The sequence below is a fragment of the Equus asinus genome, chromosome 5 (genome assembly GCF_041296235.1).
Source record: "Equus asinus isolate D_3611 breed Donkey chromosome 5, EquAss-T2T_v2, whole genome shotgun sequence".
In the NCBI taxonomy this organism is placed as follows: domain Eukaryota; kingdom Metazoa; phylum Chordata; class Mammalia; order Perissodactyla; family Equidae; genus Equus; species Equus asinus.
Window position 1 is genome coordinate 67,905,046 of NC_091794.1, and position 16,137 is coordinate 67,921,182.

The 16,137-nt window shown below is 44.2% G+C and overlaps 1 protein-coding gene across 2 annotated transcripts in view; it reads right to left on the reverse strand.

Moving 5' to 3' along the window:
• C8A (complement C8 alpha chain) overlaps positions 1–16,137 on the reverse strand; it is a 66,227-nt gene that overhangs the window by 23,219 nt on the left and 26,871 nt on the right. For both annotated transcript variants that reach the window (XM_014844681.3, XM_044770890.2), the window contains exons 3-7: positions 15,431–15,575; positions 14,285–14,432; positions 8,754–8,943; positions 6,606–6,806; positions 4,674–4,914 (exon numbers count right to left, since the gene is read on the reverse strand). In XM_014844681.3, coding sequence (XP_014700167.2) covers positions 4,674–4,914; positions 6,606–6,806; positions 8,754–8,943; positions 14,285–14,432; positions 15,431–15,575 — 925 coding nt within the window. The remainder of the gene's footprint in view (positions 1–4,673; positions 4,915–6,605; positions 6,807–8,753; positions 8,944–14,284; positions 14,433–15,430; positions 15,576–16,137) is intronic.

A 16,137-nucleotide genomic window follows, 5' to 3' on the forward strand; every position in this document is an offset into this window, starting at 1 on the left:
CAGACCCCTACCATCTTTGTCCCAAAGGTATTTATGGAATATCCGTCTACCCTCTGATACTTTTCTCATTTTACATCACTGCTTGGCTGGAGGGACCCTGCAGAGGGCACGTGGCACAGCATGGTGAGTAGTAGTCACGGGAATGGAGAGGACAGGACAGATTGTAGATACAGAGGAGGTGACTAATGAGATATGTGTGGAGAAAAAGGGAAGAAGTCAAAATTATTCCCAGGTTGTGAGTCCTGACAAAGGCAGCTGGGATAAAAAGGAAGGAAGCCTGGACTGCAGCTCAGAGCATCTTGGGTATTTTTCACTTACTAGTGATAGGGCTTTTCAGTCTCAGTTCCTTCATCTGTAGAAGTAAGGAAACCTCTCCTCTCACATAGAATCAATGGAAGATTAAATGAGATGTACAAATGACCAACACGTATGTGAAACGGTGCTCAATATCACTCATCATCAGGGAAATGCAAATCAGAAGCACAGTGAGACATCACCTGACACCTGTTAGGATGCCTATTATCAAAAAGATAAGTGATCACAAATGCAGGCAAGGATGTAGACAAAAGGGAACTCTTGTGCTCTGTTGGTGGGAATGTAAACTGGTACAGCCATTATGGAAAACAGTATGACGCTTCCTCAAGAAATTAAAAATAGAAATACCATACCATCCAGCTATCCCTCTGTCTGGGTATCTATCCAAAAGAAAGGAAATCATACTCTTGAAAAGATATCTGTATTCCTATGTTCATAGCAGCATTATTCACAATAGCCAAAGTATGGAAACAACCCAAGAAAACGGATGACTGGACAAAGAAAATGTAATATAGATATACAATGGAATATTACTCAGCTTTTAAAAAGAAGGAAATCCTGTCATTTATGACAACATAGATCAAGCTGAAGGCCACTATGCTAAGTGAAAGAAGCCAGACAGAGAGAGACAAGTACTGTGTGGTATCACTTATATGTGGAATAAAAAAAAAAGTCGAAATCATAGGAAAGTGGTTGCCAGGGGCTGCGGGGTGGGGTAAATAGGGAAAGGCTGGTAAGAGGATACAAACCTTCAGTCATAAGATGGCTAAGGTCTGAGGCTCTAAGGTACAACATGGTAACTATAGCTGATAACACCATATTGTATAATTTAAGGAAGGGAGGAAAGAAAAGAAAAAACACATACTCCAACACGTCCAAGTGAGAGATCATGCTGGTTTGGACTAAGCAGACGGTAACAGAGATGGGAAGGACAGATACCACATCTGTCACATTTACTTTACTTCACGTTTACTTTAGAAGTAAAGTCAACAGATCTCGCTAATGGGGAACAGGAAGTAAAGAAGGAACCAAGGATGACAAATGGATTTTTGGCTGTTTATTTAGTTTCTTCCACAAAAACAGGGACCATATTGATTTTGTTCACCTGGCACATGACACAAACTCAATAAACGTGGTTGAATGAATGAATGTGTGAACAAACAAAACTTGGGCGAAGGGGCAGGTTTCACAGAGGGGAAGAAACCTGCACAAGGTTCAGAAGGATGAGTTGAAGTCTGTCAGGTTGGCAAGACAGGGAAGAGCATTGGAGGCTGACAGCACAGCCTGTGCAAAAGGAGGCAGGAAACATACGTGAATAGAAAGGGTCATGAAGTACTTGACCTGCCCAAGGTACATCGCCAGCTCGGTAACTGGGCCAGACTCCAGAGAAGCCAGAATGGTGAATACACTATTCTCTCTGTCATACCTTGCTATAAAGGCAAATAATAAGATCTCCAAAGGAGGGATGAAGGAGAAAAAAGTCTAGATCCAGGAATTTGAGCCCAAAGCCATCCTGATTCTTGTAGAAGGTAGAAAGCTGTCGCCCACAGCCCTTGAGGAAAGTGTAGGATCCCATTGAAGTCTAACATCACCTCCCCAACATCCAAGACTTCCCTTGGTTTTTGATGCATGGTTTCATGCTGTCTTTGGGGCAGAAGCATTTTATCTAAAGGACGCATTAGAAGAAAACAGCCTTGTGCATCCTCTGGGACGAACCCAGAGCAGATCTGAGGCAAATCGAAGGACAAAAGATGCCCCCAGAGCAAACCAGCTGATGTGTTCAGTTAAATCATCCCATACCAAGCTCAGCACTTTGAGGACATGAATGTACACCACACGGAGTGTTTCTTCGAAACAAGCACTTAAGAGAATATAAATATTATTAAAGTCGTATAGCGCAAAGATACTCAGAGAGAAAAAGACAGCGACAAAGAGGAAAGACAGAGAAACAGGTGGAGAGAGAGAGAAGGAGAGAGAGAGAGGCACCTAGAAAGAAAGGGAGTAAGAGAGGGGATGAGAGAGACACAAAGAGAAAACTAGACAGACATCAAACATGAGCGTGGAGGGAGGGTGTGCATGATTCCATTTGCCAAAGGGAAAGAAGGTAGATGTTTTTGTTCTTTGTAGGTTAATATGTAAATGACATTCTGATTTATTAGCAGTCTCCAGCAGATGAGGTAATGATTAGCACATTTCCATATTTATAGAAAAGCAACACTAACTTTCCGGATTTATAGAAAATCAGCTCTCCACAAATAGCAAATTGTGCTATTACGGACATATGGTTTTCTATAAACAGAGCTGAGGTAATTAGCCCCAGGACAGTTTGCTGGTGGGCTCCTTTTGAATATTAACCACATTGGAAGCCCATTTCTGCCTCACAGATTTTAAAGAGGAGGGGCCACGAGATACCCCAGGCAATTAATTAGTAACCCAACACCAAAGACGAGCCAGAATGAAAGGCTCCCCTAAGAGCACATGGTGGAAAGACCGTAGGTGCAGGCCTCTGATGCTGGCTTCCTGCAGCCGTGGGCCAAATATTGAACCTCTGGGAGGAGCCGCATAATTTCTGGGGCTAAAACTGGGATAACGCCAACCTCCAAGTGCTGCCAAGAAAATTCAATGAGAATATACACCACAGCACCTGGAACATAGTAGTTACTCAACAAACGTTAGCTCTTTTTCCTTCCTTACATATTCAAATGATTCTACAAAGACCCACTTGAATTAAATTTTTCAGATTCTTTTTTTCTATTGATCCATACTAAACTATTTATTCTGTATCATGATTCTGTACGTGTATGCATGTCTCTAATTAACTGGAAGAAGTTTCTTGAAGCAATAACTTATCTTGACAGCCTACAATCCACTATGATATTTTCTATTCGTCCTTTGTTGCTGTTGTTGAAAACGTTGTTGGTAATCCGTGCATTGATCTCAATACCTGCCATTGGGTAGCAACCTGCAGTTTGAAAAGTACTGTTCTGCAGGACGGTAGGAGCCATATTCAGATTTGCTCACTATGTATCCCCCAGCACAAACACATGATAGATACTCAATAGATATTTGATTATAGAAAAGTCCATTCATGGATAGATGGGTGAATTAATGAATGACCCTAGCCGGGAATCTAAATTAATGGCCCCCTTTCAAAGTCCATGTCTTGTTTTGCACGCTCACTATGTAATAAGCCCTGTGTTGAGTAATAAAAGAGAGAGAAAAGTGTCAGAAATGCTATTTACTTTCAAAGATTTTGCTATCTAAATGAGGAGAAAAATATTAACATTTGGAAAATTATTTTTTAAAGTCTAAGCAGTGTGGAACTTGTACGAACGTGTTGAAGGAAAAAAGTAGGCTGTCTGGGCTAGTGCAGTCAGGGAACTTCTTGAAACTGGGAATTGGAACTGGCCTTTGAAATACGGATCGGTCTCTCACCCTTCCTCTCATTCATTGACGAGATTGGTGGTTCTGGGACTGTCGTGAGCATCAGAATCACCTGGAGGGCTTGTCAAGACGCAGACTGCTGGGCCCGCTCCATTTACTGAGTTAGCGGGTTTCGGATGGGAGCCTGAGAGTGTGTATTTCCAACAGGTTGCCCAGTGAAGTTGTTGCTACCACTTGGAGCCCACACTTTGAGAACCACTGTTCTAGTAGTTTGGAGTGAGACCATGAAGGTTGTTGATGTCGTGCTACGGAGTTTAGACTTTATTCTCAATTAGTCAGGATATTAGGCAGGGAAGTGATATCATCAGATCAGATCTGTGAAGTAGAAGGAGCCTTCTAGTGGCGATTGCTCAGAATAGATCGGAAGGAGCGAGCCTTCCCCCAGAGATCAGTTAGGAGCCAATGCAGTAGTAAGTGAACGATGAGAACCCAGCCTACCACTGCAGGAGTGGACGTGGAGAAGAGAGGATGGAGGAGAGCTGTCCAGGAGAAAGAGCTGAAGGATCTTAGAGACGTACAGGGGTGAAGCAGACGGGGGAATCTGCGACAACTCCAGGTTTCTGGTATCACTGCCTGATTGTATGGCAGTTCCACTAACCATGAATCTGCATTTAAAATAAGTTTTTAACATCGCAAATAACAAAATCCCAAAGATCCTTTATTATTAAAGAGGTAACTGTAGTGTAATAGAAAACACATAGTTCTAGGGGACCAAACAAGTCTGGTTGTGGTACTTATTAGCAAGTCATTCCACCCTCTGGAGCTCAGTTCCCTGTAAATACTACTGATGCTACCTTATAGGTCGTCATGAGACTAAACGAGGTCATAGAGGGCTCATAGTGCTAAGAAAACCGCAAACCGTGTCCTGGTGTTTGCACCGACCACTGTGTGCATAAAGCTTCTGCTCTACTTACCAAATGATGCCATTTTTTCATTGTCAAGCACCAGGATATATTCATAAATGCCACCCATTGATCCAGACGTGATGTAATGAGTGCCATAGTCATTGATGAACTTGGCATACATGCCGTAATTGTACCGCTCCGGAAGCTCCCTCAGTGACTGCAGCATTCCTTCATCCAGCATGATATTGTCCCTCCTCATCTTAAAGTGAGCAGTCTGCACCTTTGTGAAAACTCTGAGGAAGCTGTATTCCTTCCAACAGAAACAACCGCCATTGAATGAGGAAAAGAACAAAGAGTATACATTTTAGCATACGAGATAATGCAAAAGTCAGCTTTAGGTAGCTGTGGGAAATATATATACTGACATATAAATATATGAGCATAAATACATAAATGGCATATTATTATTTTACAAGCATGTATTAGACACCAGTGTGTGCCCAGCTTCTTCTCCCACGCCTTCATCTCTGTCCCCACTGCCCTGTCCAGGTCAAGTTCTCATCAACTCGCAGCTGGATTAGTTACCACAACGTGCATCACTGTGCTCCTCACTTCTATTCTGCTCCCGGTCCGTTTTCACCCCCACATTTCTCCCTGCTCTAATTAAAGCACTGCATCAAGCAACCTCCTTCAACAGTCTTACGTATCCATTAAAAATTATCCTCAGGAATATGGTTGATGACGTGGCGAAATGCCAATATTATTTATTTATTTAACGTATTGAACAAATGTCTATGAGCGCCAGTAGTCACATGCATTGTGCTAGGTGCAGAGGACACAATCTTGAATGAGGTAGGCCCCTGCCCTCATGGAGCGTACGTCCTAGTGGTAAGCTTGTACTATTAAATAATAAAGCAAAGCAGGATCCTGATATAATCAAAAAGAGACAGGACCGGGGTGATGTTGGATTGGCTTAAGAGGAAGAGGGGGAGTATGGGCATTACTTCCAGGTGACGTAAACCTTGACTGATCGCAAGCCACAGTGAAAGTTGGAAGAGGTCATCCGCTTTTACAAAAGTCCACATTAACGTGTAAAAGCCAGATCTCAGAGCAGCACTTCCCCTTCAGATCAATAGCTAATTAGTAACCAATCTCCCAAATGGAATTTATATTTGTTGAACAAGTTAATTTTTGTAACTCTATTTTCATCATCCAAAATAATTTTTTGAGCCCAAACTAAACCCACAGTTCTGGTACCAATGTTACTGAGGCCCTTTGGTAAATTTCTAATCAATTCAATAAATATTTCTCTGGCTCCCGATTACCTCTCCATCTTCATTTACTCCCCACTTTCCTTTCCCACCCTGAGCTTCAGCCAACTGAAGTACTTTCAATCCCAAATTAGTGTAAGGCATTCTCTCATCTCCGGGCCTTTGCACATGCTGTTTCCCCAGGCCTAGAACACCCTTATGTTAACTTCTGCCTCCCTCCATCTGGACCACTCGTACTAGTCTTTAGATCTCAGTTTAGGTAGATGCCCTTTCTTCAAGGAAGCACTGCCCAACCCATCGGCATAGCAGGCAGTTCGTGGTGAATGTTTGATGAGTAAATGAAACACAGATTGAGCACTCCAGCTCTGGATCTATGTGGAAAAGCAAAGCTCCTTTAGAATTCTCCAAGCCTCATGTAGAGGGCCTGGCTACTTCTCTTTAAGACATTACCATTCTGAGTATTTCCCTATCTGCTCCAGGTAACCGTGAAAAAGGATGGGTTGTGGTGATAAGAGTTCTAGACTTATTGTTCAATTTTATTCCCTTCATGATGATTCTGTGCATAAAAGCGTAACAAGAAAAACAAACATGATTAGCACTGATCAGACATTTCCAATCACACAAGCAAATGAAGGCTCAATTACTACTGTACTTTTTAATGCAGTTAAGGTAATACGTTTTCAGTGTGGATTATGGAACACTGCACAACACAGGCGTTATGTCTTAATACCTTCTTATTGTACTTGCTTAACTTATCCAAGAGCGAAGAGCCTTGTGAGTTTGACACACCCACATCCACTGTTACAGGGGTGGATGAGAGGCCTACGCCAACGGTCATGCCAGTTGACACAGACCTGTCATTTTTTACTTTAGAAAGAAGGTCATTTGCATTATCGTACAACTCTGAGGAGATTCTAGTATCTGCAAGGGCCTGAAAAGAAACAAACAGACGTTAGCTTCGTGCACACAGAGTTACATTCCAATTCACACTTAATAGTTAAATCTTTGCTTCACAAAATATCTAAAATTTCAGATTATTATAAATAATTCTTTTAAAAGGCTAATCCAGGCATCAGATTGATATTCACCAAAATACAGAAAATACAGCAGTGGAGTTAGTGTTCAGCGGTACTGCTAAAACAGTTACTGAAATGCACACACAGATGATTCTGATAAAATGCTATATTGTTCAGAGCACGGATTTCTCTGTAGCTGGAATGTCCTTCCTGTAGGGAAGATCGTTGGCTCTGCAATGGACAGACTGAAAGCCACGTCTGGGCGTGGACCTGGGAGGAAGGGCACAGGAAGCCATGCAGACGGTGATAGTTCTAGGCAGAGACACATTTCAGTGCTGTCCACTAATGTTCTGTTATTTCATTCCAGGCACACAGTAGGGCTGTGTTTCTCTGCCAAGTTGAACTGAGGCATGGTCTCATGCCTTGCTTGAGCCAAGGAAGCAAGAGTTAAGAGCCCATGAGGGGTTCACTCTGCGGTCACAGGAGCATCTATTGAGATGGAGACGCCATTAGTTTAGGTCCTGAGTCCTGTGATGACGAGTTTCCTTTCTACCTCAGGATGGACAAGTAGCGTAAGTAGGGCATTGTTGCTTTAAGGCAGTGGGATTTCAGAGTCCTTTGTTGCCACAGCATAGTCTAGTCTATCTTGCCTGACACATAGGTCCTAGACCATTCTCAAGGTCAGGTAAATGGTCTTGTCTGTGTCTTCCATCTTGGCTTACCACAGGCCTGATGGAGGAAGTGGAAATGTGGTGGGAGGAGCCAACTTCATAAAAACAGACTCCATCAGCCTAGCCTTATCCTCTGTCAATATTTTTCTCTGATTAAACTCTTGATAAAAGAGGGGACATGTGGCTAGATAGTTGTTGAGAATTCTAGGATCACGTCATCTCTCTCTATAGACAGAATATATACATGTATGACTATATAATGCATATCATCTGTCCTCCCTTCTATGTGACATATGGCCAGACTTAGTTCAGATCTGGGTTTGAATCTTGTGTCTGCGGCCTACTGCAGTACAGATTTGAGCCTGACACTTTATCCCTCTAAGTCTTTGGGTTTTTTTAATATCTAAAATGAGCAATGATAATATCTATCCCGTTGTGTTGTTATGAGGATTAAACGGGAGAATTTGTGTGGAAGTAGAAGATCTGACACAGGATAAGCATCCAGGGAAAGTTTGCTGTGTGGATGTCTCACCCAGAGGGTGAGCAGTACAGAAACAAGTGGTCAGGAGCAGACTCTGGAGCCGACCATGGGCTATGCTCCAAGTGACCAGGAGAGCAGAGAATTTTAGAGAGGGAGAGAATCTTAGGGATCATCAGCAGTTTGCAAGCACTTTTCAACAGCAGAACTCTTTCTTTGAACAAAATCGTATACAGAAAACCTAGATGTGAAAGTGATCAGTGGAGCTGCCCAGAGCTTCCCCAAGAGGGAAGCAGGGGAATAGGTCTTGGAACCCTCCCAGCCACCTCTTGTTGGGCACCCCACTTTACATCTTAGGAAATCGGGCCCAGGGAGGGACAGTGAGCTGCTCAATGTCTTAGACACTTATGTTCTGACAAAGTCACAACTTGGAAATAGGTCTTCTGACTAGTAGCCCAGAGAATAGGGCCCCAAATCTATTTTATTGATTTTGGGATGGAGCCAAGATCTGGCAGCTGGGTGGTCACATTTACATGACGTCTCTCAGCACCCTTCAGCCCTGAGCATGTGTGGGGCAGATGAAAAGGGACCTTCCGCCACCTGCAAGCTCTACAGGAAATAAAATCTTCCAAAGCAAGCATCTCTCTCCACCAAGAGCCTCTCCCTCCCTGCCCCACCCTACTGTGGCCTGTGAGCACCCCATTCAGACTTACTTCAAAGTGGTACTTCAAGAAGTTGTAGGGTTTCCGGAAATACTTCTCATCATCTCCATAGTAGATCCGCTCACAGGTGGGGTCATATCGCAGCTCCCTCCATTCCCCATTGTACACCGTCTCGCACTGGCCCCCGTAGTACCTGGCGTCATACACACTCTGACTTTCTTCCTGGGTCAGGATATTATACCTAAAGTGACAAGGCAGGCAGCTTCTGGGAAAGAACACTGGAAAGGCAAAAATAACACAAAATATCCTCTGGAAGATGTTGTAGCTGGTGGTTTGAGCAGGGTTTCTTTGACTGTTCTGTAGAGCCCTTGGGTTCCTTGAAGTACCTTAAGGGCCACACTGGCAGGCTGAGTGGGCTGGGCCTAGGCCCCTAGTTTTCCTTAAACCGGAGCAGCCAGACAGCTCCATTCAGCATCTGGAACAGTTCCCCCACATAGAAGGGACTACTCAACATTTGTTGAAGACGTTAGAGAGGAATGTGCACAATTATTGAGAGTCCAAGCCTGTTTCCCAGCTCTGTCATATCTAGCTGTGTGACCTTGGGCAAATCATTTAACCTCTCTGTACCTCCGTTTCATCAGCTGTAAAAAGCAGTTGATATTACCACCCTCATAGAGTTAAATATGTGTTAAAACACGTAAAGACGTCATACGGCACTTAGCACATATTAAGTATTGAATAAATGTTCCTGTTGCTTTTGTTCACATTGTTTCAGAAAAGGTCTCTGCTGCTAAAAAAGAGATGCTTAGCTGAGAATTTGGTCCTCCGAAAGGCTGCAGTCTTTGAGGCACACGAACCGCTGGAGGTGCCCCGTTTGGAAGTCAGGAGACTCCTGTTTAATTTCCAGCTCCATCATTTACTGGCTATGTGGCTTTTAACGCGATCTAGAAGATTTCTGAGGTTCATTTCCCTCACTTGGAGAACAGACGTAACGAAGCTACCTCTCATGGCTTTGTGAAGTCTAAGTGAGTGTTAGAGTAAAACAGAAGCGAAGTTGCTGGAACCTGTTAGATCCTCAACATGAAGTATTTCCTTTCCCCTGGCCCAACACTCATCCAGAAACATTTCCCAACCTGCTGTCTCTGGAGTATTTCACATCTATCTAACCAGGTTCCACGTTTTAGGTCATGGACGGTTTTACCACATTTAAGTAAAAATAATATTAAACAGGTAAAATACAGTTTTAATTTTCTAAAGAGGGAAAGTTAAACTGCACAAAAACGTTTAGACTTGGCTAGGAGTTCCCAGACCTGACCATCAAAGCCTTCTATGTTATAGAGAATAAAATGACTGTTTGTCTCTGCTTCTCAACTCCTCTTCAGCCTTTCAGACCCAACTCAAACTTTGCCTCCTCTGTGATTATCCAGGACAGACAGTTGTCCCTTCTTCTACGTGCCCATGGCATCAGTGATCATCTCTGGCATGGCATTTACCATGCTTGTTTATGCCCTCTGTGAAAAGGCACAAGTCAAGAAGATGAGCAGAGAAAGAACTGTAAATAAAACCGACCTCAAAGGAATAAATAGCTAATTACAGAGCAGCTGACATATGGTAGAAATTCAATGTATGTTAACTTCTGTCTTCTCTTCCTTTCTCCATCGCTTTCTTCATGTTAGTGGAGGTGATGTGATAATAGCGATGATGAATTGACTACACACTCTACCAGACGTTTAGCATACATTAACTTTCAACCATACATTAACTTTCAACCTCATGACAATTTTGCAAATGCAGAAATTGAAGCTCAGAAAATAAATAACTTACCTATAGTCACAGCTAGATTTTTTCCCTAGATTTTTTTGACACTAAAATTTGTACTCCTTCCCTTTACTCCACCCTACAGTTTCTATCTTCCCCCTGTTGAACATGTTTCTGCCTGCAGGTTGTAAATACAGGGTCTCTAATAGGCCAAACAAAAACTCAAAGGAATAATAAGCCCTAAGATTGTACTATAACCTCTAAGTATAAGTAAAGCCTACATGTATCCTGGCTGCAGAAGCCCCGGTGAAAATGAAAAGACATAGTCTGAGAAATTCCACTTTTTGGAAATCTATGTGAAAATATCACATAGGTGTGTAAAAATACGTGTACAAGGATATCCATTGCAGCATTGTTTATAAAAGGGAAAAAATAGGAAACGATCCAATTACCTTTCAATAGGAAGTAGTCAGATTTCATATAGTTATGCTGTAAGAGAAAAGTCAGCAATTTTTTTTATAAAGGGCCATATAGTAAATATTTTAGGGTTTGTAGGCCGTAATTCTCTGTTGCAGCTACTCAACTCTGTCATTGTAGGGCGAGAGCTGTGTTCCAATAAAACTTTATTTACAAAAACAGACAGTAGGCTGGATTTGGCCCTGGTGCCATAGTTTGCTGACCCCTGTTCTAGAACACTATGTTGCTTAGATAAAGGCAATAGAAAATATGGGGGAAATTTTTCCAAATATATTATTAAGTGGAAAAAGCAAGTTACAGACAATATGTATAGTATGATCACATCTGTGTAAAATACACTTAAATGCACAATACATATAGGCATATTTTCCATACGATGTATATCGTAAGTGCATTTATACACGGTCTGGAGGTACCCACACCAAAGTGATAACAGAGGTCCCCTCCAGGGAGGGAGTGGGAGGGGTGATTGGTGGGGTGCAGCTGGGGAGGGTGAAGGACGACTTTCCATTTTTATCTCAAACACGTCTTATTTCTGAAACAATAAAAATTAAAAACGGGGAAATGCTTATATTAGAAAAAAAAAAGGGGATATCAGGAAAGACCTCTAAGGTCTTGAGATGAATAGGAAAACCATCAAAATGTCAGCTGGTGGGAGCAGAGCAGGAGCCATTCTGTTGGTTTCAGTGTTCAGTGTGGGCAAAGTACACGATTCAGGATGTGTATTTGAAAGGCTCCTGACTGAGTCACATGGCAGGAAGGTCATGGTCTGCAATCTTTTTGCCAAAAAGGAGGGAATTATTTTTTAAGTCAACACCTCCATATTTCATGCTTCTACTCTGTTCATCTCACAGTCACTTTGAAAATCGACAAGAATCACCTTTTATTGGTGTTGGGTCTGAATCATATCCCTTCAACATTCATATGTTGAAGTCTGACACCAAAACTTCCAGATTGGACTGCACTTGGAGATGGGGTCTTCAAAGTTGTAATTTAGTAAAAACGAGGGGATGCGGGAGGTCCCAAATCCAATATGGCTAGTGTCCTTAAAAAAGAGGAAATAAGGACACAGACACACACAGAGGAAAGACCAGGTGGTGACACAGGGAGAGGATGGCCCTCTACAAGCCAAGAAGAGAAGCCTCAGAAGGAACAAACCTGCTGACACCTTGGGCTCAGACTTCTAGCCTGAGACTACGAGAAAATAAATTTCCATTGCTTAAGCCACGCGGTCTGTGGCCCTCTGTTATGGCAGCCCTAGCACAGCAACACTATCAGTGGGCAAGACAACAGGATTGGGTCAACTCTCCCTATGTGTGTCCACCAGCACTTACAGGCTTCTATCCTATCTGGTGGGTGGGCTGTGATCTCCGAGCCCTGAAATGATGAACGAGAGCTGCATTTCCCAGAGCCCACACCCGACCTGAGTGGGATGCAGCAGGGCTTGGTGACTACGTGGTTATTACTACTCTCCCCATTTCCTCATCTGTAAAGAGCTAGCTGGTCATATTGATTTGTTTCAATTCAACCAATCTTCAGTGAGAGGCTTTTATAGAAAAAGCTCTGAAGAGGCAGAGGAGATGGAAAAGATGAATCAGAAGCAGCCTCTCCCCTCAAAGAGTTTGCATTCAAGTTAGGGGACAAGACTCAAAGCAAAGACAAAGTGGCAGGGAAGTAACAACACCAAGTGTCACTAGGAGCTCGGCCCTGTGCTGGGTGCTGGGGAAGCAGAGATGACAAGGAGCTCTTAGCCTGGGCAGACCGACACTCCAACGGATGTCCCAGCCCTTTTGGAGAAGCACTGGGAGGGCAGGACACACAAGGGACTCTGGGATCAATGGGAGGGGACGAAGCCAGCCTAGACAGCGTCTAGGAAGGGAGGAGGGTGTCAAGAAGAGAGCCTAGAGAAGGCAATGCCTACGTGTCTTACTCAGCTTGAGCCGTCACAACAAAATACCACAGACTGGGTGACTCAAAGAAGAGCTATTGATTTTCCCCCAGTTCTGGAGGTTGGAGGTCTAGGATCAGGGTGTTGTCAGGGTTGGGTTCTGGTGAGAGCTCTCTTGTTGGCTTGCAAACAGATGCCTTCTCCCTGTGTCCTCACATGGCCTCTTCTCTGTGCACATGATGAGAGAGCTCTGGTGTCCCTTTCTCTTCTTATAAGGACATCAGTCCTATCTAATTAGGCCCCACCCTAATGACTTTAGCCTTAATTACTTCCCGAAAGGCCATTTCTCCAAATATGGTCGCACTGAGGGTTATGGCTTCAACATGTGAATTTTAGGGGGACAGAGTTCAGCCCGTAACACTATGTAAGGAGTTAACCAGGTTAGAAACATGGGGAATGACATTCCAGAAAGAAGGAACTGACTTTATTAAGTCTAAGAAGAAAAGAGGGTCAAGGAACTGAACCTGAACCTAATGTATACGATGAAGAGACGTTAGAATCAAGGCTGGTTGAATCTCAACAGATAAGGACACTGTGGCCTGCGAGGTGTAAGTAAGTAATGGCAGAGCGTAGATTCAAGCCCCTCTCCATCTCACGCCAAAGCCCATTTTCTTTGTACTGGGTCGCACATTAGCCCTGTAGCCCTGGTTATACCAGCAACTACAGTGCAAAGCAGAATGTGAACAGGGCTACCGGAAAGTGTGCTTGGGTCAGAGAAGAGCTATCTTTGGGGGACATCAGGGAAGGCTGCATGGAAGACGTGGCTTTTTAAGTGGGCCTTGGGAATGGAATTGGGGTGAAAGGAGTGAGCAGTAGAGTGGTAAGGGGTGAAAGGAGAGGAGGACCCTCAGGTAGAGACATGGAGGGGAAAGCATGAGCTGTGTTAAATAGGCGAGACTGGGCAAGCCACCTGTTGTGGACCACATGTCTGTGTCCCCCCAAAATTCAAATTTTGAAACCCTACCCGCCATGGGATGAATTAGGAGGTGGGGCCTTTGGGAGGTGCTTAGGTCATGAGGGTGGAGCTCTCATGAATGGGATTAGTGCTCTTGCAAAAGAGACCCTACAGTGCCCCTTCCACCCGTAAGGATACAATGAGAAGTCTGCAACCCAAAAGAGAGCCCTCACCTGACCGTGCTGCCACCCTGATCTTGGGCTTCCAGCCTCCAGAACTGTGAGAAATAAATTTCTGTTGTTTATAAGCCACTCAGTCAGTCATATTTTGTTCTAGCAGCCCAAACAGACTAAGACACCACCTTAGGGGGACCGTGAGAGCTGCCTCACAGGAGGCACTCCAGTGGAATCCTCCAAAAAGACCCTCTTCTGTCCCCAAAACTAATACTCACATTTGAAGGGAGATCGTTCCTTGGCCCTGAGCAGCCAGAAGGCAGAGACTCACCCCAAGGCCGCCCTCTCTGATCCTGGAATCGGGTCGTACTGGCTGCAGTCATCTTCAATGGCCCTGACATCTTCACAGTCATCCTCATCAGAGCCATCAAGGCAGTCCCTGTCTCCATTACACACGAGGTGGCGTTTCAGGCAGCGACCTGAGAGAGGAGAGGCTGTGAATGCTTCAAGAGCCTCTGGGACTCCTCGCTCTTCCTCACGACCCACATCCGTAGTTACCAAGTCCGGTCCACCTCTGAAATAGCCCTTCAATCCTCTCCGTCCTGTTCCATTCCTCACTGCCTCTGCCCTCCTTCCAGCCTCAGTGTCTCCCACCCACAGCCCCTCAGCTAAGGGCCTGCCCCAGGATCCCCTCTAAAATCCATCCTCCACACCGCAGCCCAGTGATCTTTCTAAAATGCCAATCTAGTCATGTCATCCCCCAGTTCTTTATCCTCCATTGGCTCCCCATTTCCCTTCTTCCAAATGCCACAGTCCGGTCCCTGCTTACCTTCCTGGCCCATCCCCTGCCTCTCTTCGCAAGGCCCTGACCTGCAATTATCCTGCACTGGTTGCCAGTCCCTAAAGCCCAATGCTTTTGCACATTCTTTCTCCTGGAAAACTCTTTGTTATTTTCTAAGTCTCAGCTCAAGTACCATTTTGAAGCCTGCTCTGACACCCCAAAGCAGCTTTGGGCGCCCCCTGCCAGAGAGTCCAACTGGACCACGGACGTATCACATGGACCATATGATAGTCCGTTACACTGGCTATCACACAATATTGTCATCGACTCCTTGTAGGTCTCTTTCCCAGCGAGACTAGGAGTACCTTGATGTCAGGCATATTTTTTCATCTCTATGTAACCAGCAGGTAGCACACTGCCTGGTACATAATATGTGCCATTATTCAATGAATGGATGAATGAGTGAATTGTACCATTTTTAAGTGAATCAACAGATGTTCCTAAAAATTTGCATCAAAATTACTTAGGCTGGTGGCTTGACATAAAATCCAGATTCCTGGGCCCCATCCCAAACCTACAGAATGACAGCTTCTAGGGGAAGGGCTCAGGAGTCTGCATTTTCACAAGTTCCTGGATAACTGTTTTGCACATTAAGTTTGACAAGCATAGCACTTGTCCTGCCGGAATGCTACTCACCTGTCTCCTTGCACTGGAAATCCTGTCCACACTGTGCTTGCTGTAGACAAGATGCAGGACTGTGACAGCTGGCTTGATCCCAGACGTCGCCACTGCAGGTGGTTCCCCCATACTTGTTTGGCTGCAGGAGGCTCCGGTATCGGTACTAAATCAGATTTTGAACCAGACACATTCATTGTCTATCAATCAACCAGGATTTGTGCAGGCAGATCCCAGCTCAACATAAGGAATAGCTGTCTAGTGATTGAGAGCTGCCTAAAGAGCTGTCTTTTTAGGGGATTTGTTCATCAACGGTGGTGTTCAACCAGAGGCAGCACGATCACCAGCTGGAATGTTAAATAGGGCCTCCGAGCATCAAGTGAAAGGTTTAGACAACAGATTTCTGGGGTCTTCCTACTTGCTAGGAAGGACCTCTGTTCCCTCTTCTTCAACCAGTTAGTACCTATTCATCTTTCACGATTCATAGTTTACCACCTCTGAAGGCCTTCCCTAACTCAGCAATGTATTCTGCAGTTCCCTGTGCTTCCGTCTTTCCTGGCTCTTGTCATATAAGGTTGTGATCGATTATCCACTTATTTGTTTACCTTTCCCACTAGTTTAGGAGCAATTTGCATATGGGGGCAGGGCTGCTAATGGGAACCCATGTCTTATTTGGCTTCATGTGCTTGATCTAAGGTCACGGACACAGAAGGCACTTTTAGAAGATA